General features: G+C 39.6%; 1 protein-coding gene across 3 annotated transcripts in view; it reads left to right on the forward strand.

Moving 5' to 3' along the window:
* Positions 1-19,513, forward strand: part of LOC137294705 (2-aminoethylphosphonate--pyruvate transaminase-like) — a 62,752-nt gene extending 43,239 nt beyond the window's left edge. For 2 of the 3 annotated variants that reach the window (XM_067825780.1, XM_067825781.1), the window contains exons 7-9: positions 13,160-13,319; positions 15,088-15,248; positions 17,575-19,513. In XM_067825780.1, the coding sequence (XP_067681881.1) occupies positions 13,160-13,319; positions 15,088-15,248; positions 17,575-17,732 (479 nt within the window). In that variant the 3' untranslated portion in view covers positions 17,733-19,513. The remainder of the gene's footprint in view (positions 1-13,159; positions 13,320-15,087; positions 15,249-17,574) is intronic. The other variant, XR_010957529.1, reaches the window with a different exon arrangement.
* The last annotated feature ends 1,526 nt before the right edge of the window (positions 19,514-21,039 follow it).

The following is a 21,039-nucleotide window of genomic DNA, read 5'->3' on the forward strand; positions in this document are numbered from 1 at the left end:
CAGTGAGAGTCTAACGGAGAAAAACAAAATCAAAACTGCAAGATGATTCAAAGTTAACTCGAGGTTATGTAATAGCGTACCGTGACAGTATCAGGTGTCGTAGGTCCCAAAAACTCGCGACAGTATCAGCACACGATCGCGACAATATTATAAGCACAACATGAACGCGACTTCAGCTCATGGTACCATCGCGACAATATGTATACATGACAACATCAGAACATTAATGCTGATCAAATATATGTGACCAAGATATAATCATGAGGAAGTATCACATGATGAGTTCACTGCACAGTGTGAACAACCAAATAACATTGAATAAACAAGTACCAAAGTCTGTAGTATAAAGTCTTTGAAACAAATTCACTCCAGCCGATGCATGATTGTCTCCCTTGATGGTGTCACAACTTGAAGTTACTAAATGACGTAAGCATAGCTATGCTGGTGTATGGGGTGTATGTAGCACAAACACCAAATTACAGTCACCTGTAAGAAATTATCTGAATCTCACTCTCACGTATTGGCGTCTGATAGGTGAGTCTCTCTAGGTGTCTGTCACAAGTATAAACGTCTCTCTCTCCTGTGGCTGTCAACTCCTCACTGGGGGCTCCAAAATGTAGTAGCGGGTAGAGGGGTAATGTTGGTGGAGGGGTGCACGCAACACAACGCTACTTGTGGTTATAGTTGACAGCCGTTTATTTCAATTAAAATGAATAGTTGAGGTGACCCTGAAAACATACATACACGTAACTACATATTTGAGCGTAGCATTCATAACATGGCATTCATATGGAAGTATTGCATTTTCCATTTATTAACGGGATATAGCTAGCCCTGATACTGCTCTAGCACAAAATACATTGCAAAATATAAATAACAACATGAAAACTATTCATACATACATAAATCATTTAGGATATTCAATAAGTATGTTGCACATATACCTGAGGAAAATGCATTTAGTTTAATACTTATAAGGTCCTATAATGTACACTTACCACTGTGTGGCAATAAGTGACTACGACCTCTCATGCAGTCGAGTTGTCGAAGATCATTCTAAAAAATTAAAATACAACCTTGATAATACTAATAATGGTATATAAGATACATTATGATAAAATCCACAAATCTCACATCTACCCTCACCACTTCATATCACATTCACACGATTATACATTCACACCATCTGTTAATTTTGTCTAGTTAGTTTTAGCCTGGTAGAGACCAACTGTATATGCCATATTTAATGTAAATATGTAATTTATATTCGATGACGTAATTTAGATAAATTTCACTTAACATACTCGTCCAACCGACGGTACTGATAGTTGGGAACATGGTGATACATTTAGTTATACAATAGATACATTTAGTTGTACAATAGATACATTTACTTATACACGGAAGCATTAATATAACACTTCCGTAAGGGGTACACTATATACAATATCATAAATACACATACAATATATGTACTGACCTGATAAACTCCTCATTAACTCCATAGAACATCCAATATACTGAACTGATCCTCCTCTTTTTATGATCTTTATTGACTGCCACTAAGCTGTGTGTGACACAAACCTTTAAAACTTAGCAGACAATAGGTGGCAAGCTGACCAGAGAAACTGAGACAGAAAGACAAAAGAAGCATGTGCAGAGTGGAAGCGCATGGGTCAGAAGTTGGCCTGACCCAGTAGAGAGACTATTGTTAATTGGAGTGATTGTGGGTGCAGGGATACATTTAACTGAGAGGGTTTGTTATATTTTATTTGTACACATAAAAGCTGACACCTATACACTATATATTAACTATATACAAGTTCTTAATATTGAAACGTATAGACTATGAAACTAATAACGATTGAAAACATGACCTGGCCACATTAACAAGATCATAATGTGAGCTTTGCTGTACTGACAAAGCTGAATGAACATCCTGAGCTTTACCCTTCAGAATAGTTTGCAACAGCATAGTCCATGACTCCCTAGGCCACTTGAGATTTTCTGCAACTTTCTCAAAATGTAGAAAATATTTGTCAACTTCTTTCTCATTAAAGGCGAGTAAAAGCCTAGCATGCCTTGCAATGTCAAAAGTGGAAGAATTTAAGGGCCGAGAAGGGTTTTCAAGTTTTTTCGAAGCAAGGCTTTGTCAATTTGCAATTTCTTCAATTCTAATTCCTTTCTATTTATGTCTCTTTGTATTTCTTTTTTTATTTCCTTCTCCATCTCAAACTTTTTCATTTCTTTTTGTTTTTCTATTTCCATTTGAAATTTGTTCATTTCCAACTCTGACCATTTCTGACCTTTTCAATTCTGTTCCAACTGGTCTGAACCTTCCTCTGGTACCATTTCCAAAACATCATCTTCAAAACTTGAGATAGAACAGCTATGCAAAATATCAACACAGCAATCGGTGCGACAGCAGATGATGAAGGTCAGGCGTTGACGGGTTTTGATGATCAAACGTGGCAATGACTCCAGTAAATATGAATGAGTGTGAGTGTCACCCTCCACACGGCAACCAGCCTTTATATATATTTATTATATATTTATATATAAGTCATTTCCCGAAAGTTCGGGCACAAACGAACATCGTCAACACTGTAGAATGCCCTAGAATAAGTCTCACGGAAGTAAACACATCAAAAACGAGGAGCAGATAAATTCCGGAAAACCAGAATCCTAAAAGTGTTGACCAGCTACACATGTATTAAAACGAAATGTGACCCATCATAATTAATATTCAAAACACTAAATGTTGTGACCCAATAATAATTATTACTTAACTAATAACAAAAAATACAGAAAATACACACTCGTAACACTTGAAACCAGAACCCTTCATAATGTGTTGATGTCCCCACAATATATGGCTGGGGGCATATAGGGTTACCCTCTGTTTCTGTCTGTCCGTCCATACAAAAGAGGGAATGTACTCCACTTCTCCACAAGAAATGCTGTGTGGAATTCAATGAACTTATACTTATACAATGGCTTTCTTAGGACTCTCATAGTGTCCATCTCATGTTTTGTTTTTGTATTTTATAGTGTTTTCGTAAATTTAGAGACATCTGAACTTAAATACATTTAGCTGAATTTCTCTCTGACGATAGTGTAATAGGCGATGAAGTCTATCCACTTCTACACAAAAACTGTTCAACAGAAATGAATCAACTACTGTGTGTCTTTGGTAGGGACTCTAAAGGTTTGCATGTGATCATTTCCAATGCAGTTTTTTACTTTTGTCACTTTTACAGATGTTTGAGTTGAATTTTGTTCTATTCAGCCTGTTCGTTCCAACAGGGGGTGTACTTTATCCACTTCTCCTCAAAAACTACTTTATGGAATTCATTTAGATTACACGTGCTTTATAAGGACCCTGAAGGCGTGCATCTCATATTTTGATTTTGTATTTTATTTATTTTTGCAGGTTTAATGCCATTTGAACTTACATAAATTTTGTGGAATTTCTCTCTGAATATAGTGTTAGAGGGGACGAGGTCTGTCCACTTCTCCACCAAAGCTGTTCAACAAAATTGATTGAGCTTGTGTTTCATTGGGACTCCAAAAGTGTGCATCTCATACCTCGTTCCTCCAGTTTTTTAATTTTGTCACTTCTACAGATGTTTGAACTTAGTTGAATTTCGTTCTGTTCAGCCTGTTTGTCCCATACAACAGGGGGTGTACTTTATCCACTTCTCAAAATCCAGTGCACAAAACTCATTTAGCTTACATATGTCTTTTATAGAGACTCTAAAGGTCCATCTCATATTTTGTTTTTGCATTTTATAGTTTTTTGTGTGTTTAGAGACATTTTGAGCTTTGATTCTGTGGAATATCTCTCTGATGATAGTGAAATAGGGGATTAAGTCTATCTACTTCTCCACAAAAACTGCTCAACAGAATTGATTAAGCGTATACGCGTTTCATTGGGACTCAAAAGGTGTGCTTCTCATAGTTGCATTAATGTTTATTGAACTTGTTAAGTAGAAATTAATCACCAGAGCACACTCAGTGTATGGAACTCTTCCAACAGCAGCAGAGGCATCCGCGTCCCTGGACTCAATTTTTTCTTGTTTCATGATAGTTGAAGTGATGACTAAAGATTTTTCTAGAACAATAACATGATACAAATTCACCAAACAAGTACAATTTATTTATTAATAAAAATAAACTGAACCAAACTTAATACAATAAATACTCATAGACACTGACACCTTGTAATCTACTGAGCCTGAAAGAAAATCCTAACAAATTAGTTCCTACAAAATAAAACCTTCTCTAATCCTATCATTCCACCCAACCCACTTATCAATCTCCTATTGTACATAAAAAACCTACACAATAACTAGAAGGAAAGGAGGAAGACCTCCGCACTTGGTCAGGTTATCCTGAACTTGTTTGAGTGGCATTTTTGAAGTTGAGGTGTACAAATAGGACAAATTGTATGGATAACAACTTCTTTATTGCGTGATAGTGACGTTTCGGTGCAGATTCTTGTACAGTTGTCAAGCATGAATGATGCATAAAATCCAGAACTTGTATATATATATAAATACTAATACAAACAATGGGATAACATAGTATACAAAGAAAACACAATTGATAACCGGAGCAACATAATGCCATAATTGGGGAAACAGAAAGCTGGAGAAGCCAGTAGTAGACAAAGGATAGTGAATGGAAGCCAGACATGTACAAATAAAGGGGGGTTACAATGAAGGAGGATGAGATGTTTATACAATAGATTGGGCTTGGTAGAGGAGTGCATCATAAGCAGATGGAATGAAGTATCCTTGGTCACGGTTGATGGTGGGCTTGTGGCGTTTGATGTGAATGGCTTCGGTGAGTTTGCGTTTGGTGAAGTCCGTTTGGTTGTTGGCTAGGATTGTGATGTCAGACCACTCTATTTGATGATTAGGGTTTTCTTTGATGTGGTCCGAGATGGCTGATTTGCTGTCCGAGTTAGTAACAGAGGTGCGATGTTCTTTGACTCGGGTTTTGATGGGTCGTTATCCCATTGTTTGTATTAGTATATATATATATACAAGTTCTGGATTTTATGCATCATTCATGCTTGACAACGGTACAAGAATCTGCACTGAAACGTCGCTATCACGCAATAAAGAAGCTGTTATCCATACAATTTGTCCTATAGGTTATCCTGAAGCAAGCGACATCTCAGAGCGTAACAGGCCCTTATATACCCTATGCACTAACCTTTAACCCTTGTCAAGTAGTTACCTTAACACCCGCTAGCCTGCAATGGAGTCAGCCAACCAATCATGGCAGCTCCACCATACTGGACTTGGAATGCGTAACAAAAAACACACCATGCATGACCCGACTTTCAGGGAAAGGATAATTTCAATAGAATTTTACAGCCGAAATGAATTTAACATGTGGATTTATATAAACTACAAGCAACCACTAATCACTAATTCCGGTAATTGACATTTCAAACCTCCCACCAGGTTTACATTACGAATCTATGGAAGCGTTATTATGGCCACGGTGAAAATTTTTTTCAGTCTCATTATCACCTACGATGGAGATACTATCGTAGGACTTAATATCTGCTACGTTGGAGATACTAATGCAATTTATCTGTATATGGTTTGCAGTTGTTTTCAGAAACTCATCTTCTTTGTAACCATATATACATATATAACATGAAGTGAGTGTTTTAAGTGAGTCTAGACTTCTGATTGGTAGTATAATTGTTTCATATTTCTTTCATGTCTTGGACCGACTGTTGTACTTTAATGCCTCGCATTCAGTTTGCTCTATTGTTACGAGTTGCAGTTAGTTCGCTGTTACATGTTGCACTTTTTGGATATTTGAGAGGTCGTTGCCCATTAGTCATAATCTGTGTGCACAGACGTGTCTTAGACTATTTATGGCATTATATGCGTACTTATTCACTCATACTTATAGGAACAGCTATAATGACAATCTTTTGCCTTTTTTAATTCCGTATAGCTTTACACATTCTCTTCCCACAGAGGTTACTTGTCATATCTTCCTACGAACCTCTGTTCTGATACGGCCATATTTCGCAGTTCTCATAAAATCCCCTAGCGGCAAAAAATGGCAGCAGATTTATCTCCCTTTTTTCTGTCCAATCAGAACACGTGTTACATTGACTTAGGTTCAACTTGACAAATGCAAGCAATGTAGAGAAACAAAAATGACAAGACTGAGTTCTGTCTAGAAGAAACATTCGAGTATTGCGCTCAGGAAGAGGTTCTAGTTTTCACGATGCATCCGGAAATTACTGAGGTCTTTCGAATGATCACTTTTGAAACAAGATCGCTGATTGCACTACTAAATCTGATTGCCTCCAATCACGAGTCTTGAATACTCGCACCATGAAAGGGTCGTATAAGAACAGAGGTTACGTTGGAAGATGTGACAAGTAACCACTGTGGGAAGATAATGAGCTTTACACTGCATTCAACACTTTTCCACCCTAGTTAAGTCATCTTGTAAACAGTCACGAAAAACAAACTGCAAACAAGCATTATATCTGATCCAACCTAGCCTCATATGAAGGCGAGCAAAACTTTCGGAGGATGTGTCATAACGAGAATTCCATTCCTCCTCTGTCTGTGTGTGTGCGTGCATGAGTGTGTGTGTGAGAGAGAGAGAGAATACCCATAACTGCAGTTAGATCAAAGCCAACATCACCCAAATGTAATGCACGCACACGCGCAAAATAACAACACTTTGCACTGCGTTAATGTCCTGAATGTGCATTGACATGCATTTCTACTATCTAACGTCCAGCATAACAAAACATTTCTCAATTTAATAACCACACTTCATAATCCAAAGGATATATTAAGTACTAGATTAATCGATATGCAAGTTATCGCGATTCAAGACCTGCACGATACGATACATCGATACGATTGTCTTGTATCGATTCAACACGATACTTACATACTTAGCAGTCTACAAAAACACCATCTCCCCTTCTATTTAGATTTTCGAGGAAACTATTGCCATGGACATGCTCCGACTGAGATAATTTTCACAAATTTATTTTGTTATCTGTGCAAAAAAGCCGCTTGTGACAATGTTGATCCGTGCTGTTCCATTTTTTGGGAAAACACTACTTTACTGACACATGCTAAACATTTTTAGTAAAATATCTTTCATGATGACATGTTTTATTTTTCTTGGGAGAAGAATACCTTCCCTGAAATGATAACATAACAGCACATTATTTCCAGTACTTTTATTTTTCTGTATACAAGGACAAAATATTGTGATACGTATCGTATCGTATGTAGTGGTCTACCAGTATCGTGATACGTATCGTATCGTGGCATGGGCATATCGCCACAACTCCATTAAGTATTATGTATCAGATAGTTGTTCCTCGTAGGAGTTACTGAGTCCTATGTAGGAGATACTAAGTCCTACATAAGAGGTACTTAGTCCTACATAGAAGATAATGTCCTACGTAAGAGATAGTGACACCAGTGCGGAATACAACCTTACGATGGACTGATAAAAACCCTGTATTTCCCTCCATTTATCTAGCTGAATGTTTTCCCTAAATCAAAACAACAACCATCGAATCAACTTGTGTTTATATATGTGAGATACCAGTGTTTGACCTCAATGCACCACACGTTACTAAAGGCTTGTCGATGCACGCTTTTCTCACTTCACGTCATCACCGAGGCATAGCGGGTTGATATGACTTAAGTAGCGGTAGTACACAACTTTTATACTCCCGCTCGGGGATCGTGATGGATGTACATGGTATTTTATCATAGTCATGTGGACCAATCAAAACTCGACATCCTTACATGAGGCTAGATAACACTTCTTAAAAGAAAAACCCATTGCCTATCTGATTTCTGTTAATTGTGGGGTTTTTTTTGTTTTATTTCATAATGACAAGTTGGACTTTCTTGAATATGAGGGTCATGCTGGTTTCAGGATCATAAAATTGAGAATATTCATTCGTTGACACTTGCTGTAAAGATCAGATTAGTGGTCATCTGGTGCTTTTCTATAAACTGGGATTTTTCAAAATAGTGACCAGCGTTATCTTTTTGTGGATTCTTCATTGAACTGAAGGTGTCCAGTGCCTTAGCTCCTTGTCAGCATAAGTAGGCAAACATTCAGGGGCATGTGTAACCTCCTATGATTCTTTATCAAGTAGCTGTATTATGAAATTTGCTGCAAGTTAGTTCTTGTGTTATGGTTAATAATTTGCCTTGACAAAAGGTATAAGAAATCCCCTATGAACCAGCAAAATATAACACTGACAAGTCTAAAATGTTCAATAATATGTATTGAGCAGACAAATAGCAATATACAATGAGGTTTCTAGTACAATGCAACTGAGTCAAATATAAAGTAATGGGCCAAAGATAATATCAACTCACCAAAGTCTTGGTTTTCAGTGAGAAACAGTTATACTAAATGTCACACAGCGAGTGTAAGTTCATGTGTCAACACAACAAGCAGCCTTTATATACACGGTCACTTACTCTTGAGCATTCCAGCAAAGTATGGAACCTTCACGATCAGCCTCATGTTTCCAACAGTCAAAACATAGTCATATACAGAAGAATTCATAAAAGGAGACAACTCCAAAGCGCTACCTTAAAAGGCATGCCGCTAAAGTAATGACCCATAATGACCATTTTCGCTCAAAACTCTAAACATTGTGACCTAATAATAACTATCACTTAATCAATAATAATAAAAATATATAGCTGCGAGCAGCGATGAGGGCTTCTTGTCTGTTATGCAGTACAGCTATTTGCATCTGTGACGTACTTCCAATAGTAGTCATGGCTACAAATAGTATAGATACATACTACGGCCAGTAATGGAAAATGCGTAATTATTTATCTTTGAATTCATGTTGGGTTTGAAACAGATGCTACCTGTATTAGAACATCAAAGGAAGAAACATAATGGTTGTCACTTTGAATTCTTATTGTCTTTGAAACAGATGCTACTTGTATTAGAACATCAAAGGAAAAAAAAACTTGGTGGTTGTCCATTCAGTAATCAAAAAATGCATACGGCACAGCGATCTGTTCAAAATGCCAAAAACATAAAACTTGGTAGCCTAAGCTGAATGTGATTCAAGTTATGTTATTTAAATATATATATTTCTCTTTTTACCAGTAACTTTCTTAGAATATCCAAGATGCGGCTACATTCCAAGTCGGCTTACACAGTGCACACACTCTTTTAAAAACAATTCAGTCCACATGCAATGAAAATAAATGTGAAAACTTCTTGAGAAAGAATAATTACATAGATATAGCATCCAACTCAACCTATTCATGGCGTGTGATAAGTGAGTGGAAAGCTTTAATCTGACCTCTCCACATGGACAAATACTAGTATATTTCTCCAGGACCGGTTTTGTACAAAAGATATTAAACCTATAGAATTCCACTCAAATTTGTACACCACATCATAAGAAGGAATGAATGTTTATGAACCTAACTAACGATGATATTTGCTCTTTATGTAAAACTGACCAGGAAGACTTGTCACTGTGAATATGTAAAACAATTTTGGGAGAGTCTGGAACTATTTTTGAATGCCCATATTTATATGGATATAACTTTGGATACGAATCAGTTCCTCTTGCCTATCCAGGCCAACAGATCCTGTTGAATCCCTTAATCCTACAGAGCAAAAGGCATATTTTTCTATGCAATCTAAAGGGCAACACCTTATCAATGGATAAGGTTATAAATAACATATACAATTTTATGCCATTGAAAGGTTTATTACATGTAAGAACAACGACTATAATGCCTTTGAAAACAAATGGCCTCCAGTCACCCAAAGATTAATTACAGATATTACATATAGTATTGTCTTTCAGCCATAGTCACTTCTCGGTGTTATCAATGTACAATCCCTGAACTTTGCAGTTCACACATACCTTACAACCTTAATCAGATGAATTATGTATGATTGTTGTAGACCAAACTGTCCCTGTGAAGACGTTATTAATTACAACGTGGAAAACTTTATAGCATAAGTAATAGACAACCTCTCAGTTTCAAGTTAATTTATCCGTGGAAAAGCAGTTACTAAGCTTTGAGTTGAAAAGTACATGAACTTAGGTGCATTTATAGGAAGTCTGTTGTATTTAACCAAGTGGACATATTCATTTGTGATTTTGAAATAAATTTTTCAAGGTAAGACAACAATCGGATTTTGTACCTAAAGGATAGATCTTTCGATCCATGTACCCATATATACGCGATGCTCCATTTTTCAGTGTCTCTTGAGTCAAAAACCTTCCCGATAAAATCCGCCGAGAAAGTGCTCCTCATAAAATGTTGGTGTATGCCTTTCTACACCTTGTGTTCTAGCTGAACTACTAACATCTGTGAACTCGTTAATAAAAAAATGAGCTTCAACTTGAAATAATACAGTCAAGTCGGCCTATCACACTGCTGCTTAGCGAGACGCTGCAGATTTGTTTACCTGCGGCCAGGAACAAATTTCACGTGCATTTCATGCTCATGCAGAGACAATGAGGGTGAAAGGAGAGAGATGCAAGTAAATGGATTTTTAATTAGTCTTGATCTTGAAATCCATTCAAATGCATGTAAAAGTACTAATATTTATAATACAGAAAGAATACGGAAGCTCGACCGGATATATAGTATAAGTAATTATAAGTTACATTCATTTAACTGTAGCGAATTTCAGCTGAAGCTCAGATAAAATGTTTCCAGTAAGTTTTAGTACTTTTGACACACAAAAAGACACATATTTATATACACAGGACTCATACATATCGCCAACTTTGAACGGAACAGTGGAACTTACAAACAACAGTGAGTGTTGGTGTGCGGTCCTGTGAGACAGGTGTTTGAAAGATCAGCCGTAATCATGCACACGCTTTCCTTCAGATTTTTCGTGCTCTTTCCAAGGGTTAAACGTTAAATGCTGCACCAACTTTTGGCACATTCCGCCACGTATTCCTGTGCCATCGGTGATAAAAAGAAGTGCATATTTTCTTATTATGCAGAAACTTTGGGATTTTGAAGGATAGCATTGTTTATGGTGACATGTAAATAGACACAAGCACTCTCAATTGATACGCGGTATGAGCAGAAGTATTAGTGACTTTGCTGCGCACTCATTTCTTTCATTTGGGGCACGTCTCAAATGTTTCGTCCTCTTTATATCTAATGCAGTCTGTATCACTGGTGCATTTTAGCTATAATGTCGTTGCGTAGGGAGGTGCCTAGAGACAAAGTATGGCAAGTTTGAAAGCGGTAGCTGTTGTAGTTGTAGTGCAGCAGATTTTGGGAGCAAAGTAGTCAGAATTTGGCTGAAAAACAGCAGCAAAAACTTCAATCCCAAATAGCTGCCAAACGGTGCATTTTAGCGACTCGGCCTCACAGATGAAATTGTAGACATTTTGATTGCGCATCTGCTCAAGAAGTTTGGTAGTTATTGCAGCAGTAGTTTTGGAGATATTTGTGTTTCAAATTGAAAATGTTGAATTAATTTTGATTTATCTGCCCTTTGCTATTGGGCCTACAGCCTAGAGATTTTAATGGGGAATATCTACACCTCGGTGCGCATCTGCCTGATTTTTTTCTGTCTCTTTGCAGCGCTGGCACAAGATACGGCGAAAAAAAAATATAATAATGATAAAAACATCAGTAATTACAATAGGTCTTTTGCCTTATGGCAAGAAGCCCTAATAAGAAAAATCGTTATTTTTGAGTTTTTCGGGGTTTTGACACTTGCATTTGATAGCATGCCAAAAAAGCATATTTTTTTTAGTCAAGGTCACGTGTCAAGGTCATTTAACTGGTTAGCAACAAGAAAAAGCACTTTTTTTTGCGAGCTAAGACAACATTGTTATGGCATCTAGGCTGAAAGGAATTAGTGTTTCTGCTTTGCCCAGACCTGCTGTATCATATGCGCTGGTTAGATTTGCTGACAAACTTGTCTGCTGTCTGTCCGCATGTCTGTCCATCAAAATCCTGTATATCCGTTATATCGGAAACTATTTTGCACACTGCATCCCCTTAACTGTGCCTAATAATGCTGTAAAAATCAAGTCATTCGAATTTCAACTTTTGTTGTTATGGATACCCTGATAAACGAAAAACTTCAATCCAAGATGGCGGCCAAACGGTCAGAGATATCAACTTTTGACTCCCGCCCAAAAATGTTCGGCATCACATGACCAAGACACATGCAAAATATGGAAGCAATTGGATCAATAGTAATGGAGTTACATGCTGTTTCATGCCGTTTTAGACGCATATTAGATTTGTGCAATTTTCAAAGCCATATGTCCGCCAAACGATGAAACTTTTGATATACATGTAAGAACACGAAATGTTAAGCGTCTCATGCTGATACACTATGCCGATTTCCACGTCATTCTCTGTAGAACTGTAGTAGCTACAGTGTTTCAAATGTAGTGTCACCAGAATCTGCCGAAATCCAATATGGCCGCCAAACAATTCACATTTTGACATGCATCAAAGAATAAAAAATGTTCAACACATCAAATTACTGCACACTGCAAGATTTTAGCTGCGTAGCTGTAATAGTAATGGTGCTGCGATTTTTTTAAAATACATCTGAGTTGAAAATAAACAACAAAAGTAAACTTCTAGATATGAGTAACTAAGGAAGATATCGCAACAAACTTTCACTTGGGATATATTTCAGGTATTTATCTGCCCTTTGCTATTGGGCCTACAGCCTAGAGATTTTAATGGGGAACATCTACACCTCGGTGCGCACTTGCCTGATTTTTTTCAAGCGATTCTGTCCACTGGTGCTCTTTGTAGCACTGGAACAAAATACAGCGGAAAAATAAATAATAATAATAAAAACATCAGTAATTACAATAGGTCTTCTGCCTAGTGGCAAGAAGCCCTAATTACAGAAAACACACTCTCATAACACTGGTAATCATCCTTATCCCTGTAAGTTTGGGATTGATCTACCAAGTTTATTTGATTATATGACATCAGGAAAAATAGAGAAACTTTAATAGAACCTGGAGTATTTACCCACCTGGTTAAATACTGGGTTGACTTAAGGAACAATAACATTGCGAAGATGACTTAGCTAATCCAGACTTGATGGGGACAGAAACCTTGTCTTGTTTCAGGCAACTCTAGGAGTCTGAGTCTGGACTTGTATGACCAATGTGATGCTCTGGACAAAACCAGTCAGTTCCGCTTCACTCCGGCCACACATGCTATGCTGGCATTCAGTCAGGCCTTAGATGAGTTCCGGCAAGAAGGAGGAGTCCATGGCCGCAGGCAGAGGTTAGTCTCTAACCTCCCATTCAATGTAAATGAAGTTTTTTGATTCTATCAAAGTTATTATTTTCTCACATTAATGAAAACTCTTGAGATTACAACATCTTTAAGATCATGACAAAAACTAGATACAGTATTTGGACACAAGTGCATTTTTTTTATTGTAATAACACCAATTGCAGAGTTGTAGTGAGGTGGTTGTAATGACTTGTTCCATGACTGGAGGTTGTAGTAGGGTGTTCCATGGCTGGAGGTTGTTGTGGGATGTTTCATGACTGGAGGTTGTAGTGGGGTGTTCCATGACCAGAGGATGTAGTGGGATGTTCCATGACTGGAAGTTGTGGTGGGATGTTCCATGACTGGAGGTTGTAGTAAGGTGTTCCATGGCTGGAGGTTGTAGTGAGGTGTTCTAATATTGGACATTGTAGTAAGGTGTTCCATGACCGGAGGTTGTAGTGGCTTGTTCCATGATTGGAGGTTGTAGTAAGGTGTTCCTTGGCTGGAGGTTGTAGTGGGATGATTCCACGATTGGACGTTGCATCAGGGTGTTTGATAGTTGGAAGTTGTAATGGGATGTTCCATGACTGAAGGTTGTAGTGGCTTGTTGCATGGCTGGAGGTTGTAGTGGGTGTTCTGTGACTGGAGGCAGTAGCAGGGTTTTCCATGACTGGAGGTTGTGGTGGGGTGTTCCATGGTTGGATGATGTTGTGTGGTGTTCCATGACTAGAGGTTGTAGTAGAGTATTCCATGACTGGAGGCTGTGGTGGGATGTTCCATGACTGGAGGTTGTGGTGGGATGTTCCATGGCTGGAGGTTGTAGTGTGGTGTTCCATGTTTGGAGGCTGTAGTGAGGTGTTCCATGATTGGAAATTGTAGTGAGGTGTTCCATGATTGGACGTTGTAGTCTGAGGTTCCATGACCGGAAGCTGTAGTAGGGTGTTCCATGACCGGAGACTGTAGTGAGGTGTTCCATGACTGGAGGTTGTAGTTGGGTGTTCCATGACCAGAGGCTGTAGTGAGGTGTTCCATGACTGGAAGTTGTAGTGGGGTGTTTAAATGACTGGAGGCTGTAGTGAGGTGTTCCATGATTGGATGTTGTAGTAAGGTGTTCCATGGCTGGAGGTTGTAGTGGGGCGTTCCATGTACAGCGGCTTTAGTGGGGTTTTTCATGATTGGATGTTGTAGGAAGGTGTTCCATGGCTGGAGGTTGTAGTGGGGCGTTCCATGTACAGGGGCTTTAGTGGGGTTTTCCATGCTTGGATGTTGTAGTAAGGTGTTCCTGGCCAGAGGCTGTAGTGGGATGTTCCATGACCGGAGGTTGTAGTGGGGTGTTTAAATGACTGGAGGCTGTAGTGAGGTGTTCCATGATTGGATGTTGTAGTAAGGTGTTCCATGGCTGGAGGTTGTAGTGGGGCGTTCCATGTACAGCGGCTTTAGTGGGGTTTTTCATGATTGGATGTTGTAGTAAGGTGTTCCATGGCTGGAGGTTGTAGTGGGGCGTTCCATGTACAGGGGCTTTAGTGGGGTTTTCCATGCTTGGATGTTGTAGTAAGGTGTTCCTTGGCCGGAGGCTGTAGTGGGATGTTCCATGATTGGACATTGTAGTGGGGTGTTAGATGGCTGGAGGTTGTAATAAGATGTTCCATGAATGGAGGTTGTAGTGGGATGTTCCATGGATGGAGGTTGTTGTAAAATACTGAGAAAGGTTATGCAACACAAGATGGTGTGGCAAGGCTTTTGTTTATGTCTTGAGCTATGGAAAATTCTGTTACAGGTACATGGAGAACTGCAGAGTCCTGAATGAAGGCATGACACGCCTGGGCTTCCACTCATATTTGAAGGAAGATGTTGCAGGCTATATTATCACCTCCTACTTCTACCCACAACATCCCAAATTCTCCTTTGCAGAGTTCTACAACCGGTTGAATGAGAAAGGTGGGTGTATTCTTTACCCAAGGCCAGACTTATTATTACCTCCTGGGGTAGATTCATAAATTTGAGGATGCGTTTTGTTCAGAACTTTCCTGAACATGTTTCCATATTATAACAACATCAGTTTGGGAAGGTCAAATAAGATATGATGATGTTCTTGTAGACATATATTTGACATACAGTGAAATCCCTGTGACTCGAATCGTTCAGGACCAAGTTATAAATTATCGACTTAGTGATGTATTCGAGACATGGGTATGTCTAAAAGAGTAGAAAAAATAGCTGGGACCTACAAGTACTTTGCATTGTGCATAATTTTCGAGTTGCGGGCATTTGACTCATTGGGATTTGACTGTATCTTAAAATATTCTTGGCAAGAGATGTTGCTTACCTGTATTCTATTTCTGAAGATAGTGGAACACCTGAAATCCCTTTAAGTTCCCTTCTAAAACAAGTGGATGTAAAAATACACTCACCCATGAGTTGCCCCCCTCCCGTGCACATGGTCAGCTGATCGGCCATGATAACCACTCTCTCCTTAATAATCACCCGTGTCTTTATTTAATACGTGTTACCCTTATGTTCTGCTGATACTCGTTGTAGATTTTGTATAAATATGTCTGAAGCAGAATTTATTTTATACATACAGTCTGTTCACAGACGTGCGAGAGACAGGCTACGTCAGCTCACATTATCTACATACTTGGCAGCTCTTAGCTCATTTGTCACCATGGGAATGGGAACCAAGCTAACAAAAATACCAGAGTTAATTGCTTATTTGCCTTGCTATGCTCCTTCAAGTTGGAAGATCAGCAACGCAGATTTAGAGCTCCAACATGGGATCTAAATGTCGTACTCCAACATCTGACATCTTGACCGAACCACAATTGAAATGCTGACTCAATTACTTGCCTTGGCTACAGCTGCAAGAATGTCCGAAATTCATGCTCTGGACTTTAATCGAACGAAGTTCGATGCAAGTCACTAAGAAACAGCTCACTTGGGTCTAAGATGGGATTTCATCGCAAAGAATCAACTACCAGGTCAACCGGACAGACAGTTCCACATACTGGCCTTGTCTTCAATCCTGGGACATCATGATACACTTATCATCATGTCCAGTCAGAGCATTGAAGATATACATTGCACGTACCAAGTCTAGAAGACAATGGTTCAAGCGCCTGTTTATCCCTCTATGTACTGAGACACCTACGGAAGTATCCTGCAACACTATCTCAGTGTGGATTAGAGCTGTTATACTTAGAGCATATAAAGCAGCAGGATTGAAACCTCCATGAGCTTCCAACCCGCATGAAGTCAGAGACTTAGTCTCTACACTAGTGCTACATGGAAATTGCTCAATATCAGCTATAATGGAGGGCTGCTTTTGGAAGTCAAACACAGTGTTTGGTGTTTGCCAACCATTACCTACGAGACATAGCCACAGAGGACGTCAGTGTCATTCATCATTTTGGGCCTCTCGTCGTTGCTCAGCAACTAACAGTGACCGGAAGGAGTTGACTTCACTCACCCGATTTATCATGTTTCTTGTGGAAGCCAGACGCTCTGCGGAGTATAATGGTGGAAAGTCCATGCGCATGTCTTGAACAGACTAGCATGAGTGATTATGACCCTGTACTCGTAATGAAGATACTTGTACATGAAGAAGGATCGCACCTAGTCTCGATTGCTATATCTTGACATTTAGTTGCATCAGAAACTAGCAGGATGCTAGTTACTTTTGATGTCATGTGCCAGTCAACAAAGCCTTCAATGGAAGACAAGTTCAACTGGATGTGATCCCCCAAGAATCTACAATGAATATTAGAAGAACAGGACCGTATTATTGCCGTTACAAGTTCACAAAGGGGGAAATTTTGGATGTAATATTAGCAGCCAGCCAGCAGAATCCAGCGTGGTTTGACCCACCACCATTTCCGTCAGATTCTGTTAGCAATTAAGCATGAGTCAGGATAAGGAAAAATATGTAATTTTCTGAATAAAATTGATATTTTATACTTATCCTGACTCATGACGAAAGTCCTCCCAGCTGCCCATTACAAACACGCTGAATTTTCATATTCTCGCATCGGGCGATTATTAAGGAGAGAGTGGTTATCATGGCCGATCAGTTGATCATGTGCACAGGAAGGGAGACTACTCTTGGGTGAGTGTATTTTTACGTTTCTTTTAGAAGGGAACGTCAAGGGATTTCAGGTGTTCCAATACCTTCGCCAGGAAGGGGAGATAAGCAATTGAGCATGAGTCAGGATAAGTATAAAATATCAATTTTATTCAGAAAATTACACTATTTTCTTTGATTTTTCAGATGATGTGATATACCCAGGGAAGTTGCTCAAAGCTGATTGTTTTCGAATTGGGACAATTGGCCATCTGTTTCCAGAAGATGTTGAACAACTGTTAAGGAATATTGAATCTGTGTGTAGGGATATGGGCATACAAATCCCCTTGGAGGACAAGGCATAGGCTTGAAAACCATACTTGCACGTAACTGTTGATTGAGTGATTTCTACATCTCTTTGTATGAACAGTTGTCCACCAGTGCTTGAGAGTCTTTGTCATAACAGTTGTCATTCAGTGAGAAAGGGTGTTTTCCGTGGTTCTCTAAGCGTCTCTAAGTATTATTGTGTGATGTGTGGCATGCATGTGGTGTGCATGCATGGTATTAAAGGGGGAAAAGACCATACCTGTGTTTTTCAGTCATTTTATATAATTCATATAGAACATTTGGTTCTTTGAAGGGCATTTAGGAGTGAAGATCAAAGATTTTTTTAATGTTAACTTCTATTTTTGTTAAACACATCTCTTAATCCTCTCTCTCCTGGAGATCTTTGTTAGGGTCAAGCAGTTTGATGTGTTCAGTGTTCATTGTGGTGAGTACAGTTTGAGTTAATTGGGGATACCAAGCTGTGAGATATGGCATGACAGGCAAGCTTGATGACAGGTATTCTGTGTTGGGGTCAAGCTATAAAGACAGGTATTCTGTGCTGGTTGCAAGCTGTAAGACAGGTGGTTAGTGTTGGGGGCAAGCTCACAGGCCCTCGTGTGATTGCAAGGATTAAAGGTTTTTGTTTTAAAAATGTAAAAATTTTGAGATGACACCTTGACTTGAAACGGTTCACAGAACAATGTATCTAGACAAGGCCGGACACTTTGCTGTACCCCACCTCAACTAAAGGATCTTGACACAAATGGCAGATGATAGCAAGCGTCAACCAATAAGAGGGCTTGCTTTGACCACACACCCTTCAAGCCGCCTTATCGTCATTGCTGTTGTCTCCCATTTGTGTCAGGATAGTTTAGTTGAGGGTCAAAATCATCTTTCAGTCGACTTGTAGAAATAACTATAAAGAACTGGTATGTGTTACGAGTAGGGATTGATAGGTCAATCACCCATGATTATGTTTAGGTGATGTTTTAATTGGTTGTATGTGATGGTAGCGTAGCAATCAGCAAAGCAGGTGGGTGGGATACACCGAAGTGTCTGGCCTTTTCTAGGCTGGGTCATCTCAAAATTTCTGTATCTGTTTAAAAAAGTCTTTAATCCTCACAATGACACGAGGACCTGTGGGCACGCTGTAACACAGGTAGTCTGTGTTGGGAACAAGCTGTAAAATATTTATTCTGTGTTGGGGCAAGCTGTAAGACAGGTAGTCTGTGTTGGGGGCAAGCTGTGAGACATGTATTCTGTGTTAGGGGCAAGCTGTAAGACAGGTATTCTGTCTTGGGGGCAAGCTGTGAGACATGTATTCTGTGTTTGGGGCAAGCTGTAAGACATGTATTCTGTGTTTGGGGCAAGCTATGAGACATGTATTCTGTGTTAGGGGCAAGCTGTGAGACATGTATTCTGTGTTGGGGGCAAGCTGTAAGACATGTATTCTGTGTTGGGGGCAAGCTGAGACATGTATTCTGTGTTGGCGGCAAGCTGAGACATGTATTCTGTGTTGGGGGCAAGCTGTGAGACATGTATTCTGTGTTTGGGACAAGTGCCCACGGATGGATACATCATCATATATCAGTTGTGTTCATTCCAGATGCTCATGATGTCTGTCACTGGATTGTCTGGTCCAGGCTTGATTTTCTACAGACCATCATGAATTTTTATTTCTTCATGATGCAAAAATCATCCTGTTTTATGTAATAATCAATCTTTCTTCCTATGCAACAAGTATATTTGCTTGTACTGCATGTTTGTTATATGTAATACCATTTAGATTTATTTTTATTATTAAATATATTAAACTTTTTCCCACGTGTGTTTTTTTTATTGGTCAGTATTTGTCAGGTGATGCCGCAAAAGAGCCTGATACTTGTGTTATCACCCTCAGGGCTCTCAGATGTGTCATCACCCTTAGGGCTCTCAGGCACGTCATCACCCTTGGTTGTCAGACGTGTGAACACTCTCGGCTCTCAGACATTTGTCATCACCTTGAGAGCTCTCAGACATGTGTCATCACCCTGAGAGCTCTCAGACATGTCATCACCCTGAGGGCTCTCAGACATGTGTCATCACCCTCAGAACTTTCAGGTATGGAACACCCGCAGGACCCTCAGACATGGATCTCACCCTCAGGACCCTCGGGCATGGATTGCTCCCTCAGGATCCTCAGCCTTTGGGCTCTCAGGCATTAATTTCCCCTCAAACCTACAGGCATGGATCTCTCCCTCATGGCTCTCAGGCATTGATCTCTCCCTTGGAGTTATCAGGCATTGATCTCTTCCTCAGGGCTCATAGGTATGGATCTCTCCCTCGGGGCCACCAGGTATGGATCTCTCCCTCCGGACCCTCACACATATGGCTCTTTCTCTCAGGGCTACCAGGTATGGATCTCTGTCAGGGCCCTCAGATATGGATCTCTCAGGGTCCTCAGGCATGGATCTCACCCTCAGTGTTCTCAGCCATGAAGTTGTCCTTGAACAGACGTGTAAGGAGGATGGGCTAATAGACATGGTCATCAGCCTCAGAACTCACTCATAGGGCTTTCATATGGTCATCATCCACAGAACTCACTCCTAGGGCTTTCATATGGTCATCATCCTCAGAACTCACTCCTAGGGCTTTCATATGATCATCATCCTCAGAACTCACTCCTAGGGCTTTCATATGGTCATCATCCTCAGAACTCACTCCTAGGGCTTTCATATGGTCATCATCCTCAGGCCGCTCACACATGAGTCTCATCTGAAGGGCAATCAGGCACTTTTTATCACACTGGTCTGTCAAGCTCAGGGATTTGGCCATAAGGGCTATTAGACATGGATTGTAAAGTTATAAGACATTGGACAGTTACCTTCTCCTCACATGTGAAATCGAGGTCAAAACAAGGTCGCCAAGTTGAAAAGAACATTGGTCCAATGTTTTTATATAGTGGGTGAGATGGGTGAGTCGGGTGAGTTAGGTTTTGAAACCGCCGTGAACAATCCTTGAGTTGTCTGAAAATATGTCTCTGATACCTTGGACGAAAACTCGATGCACTCCTTTACCACCTTGGTAAAACAGCTTCCTGCCACCAAAGCAAGATCCGGTGTCGGGGATGCTCTGGTAGATGATCTCTCTTGTTCCCATTCTGTTCAAAACGTTTCCACAGAGATGAGATCGTGTTTCAGTTTGAGGCCTACCATACAAACGGTGAACAAATAATGAAAACTGAACTCACTTGCATCGGAACAGAACAGTAATTACCAATATAGGAAACCAAATATCTGCAACAGTATCCTCTAAAACCGAAACAAACGCTCTGTAATGGAAAACTAGTTGTTTGGAATGGAAACG

Source organism: Haliotis asinina, chromosome 8 (genome assembly GCF_037392515.1).
Source record: "Haliotis asinina isolate JCU_RB_2024 chromosome 8, JCU_Hal_asi_v2, whole genome shotgun sequence".
NCBI lineage: Eukaryota > Metazoa > Mollusca > Gastropoda > Lepetellida > Haliotidae > Haliotis > Haliotis asinina.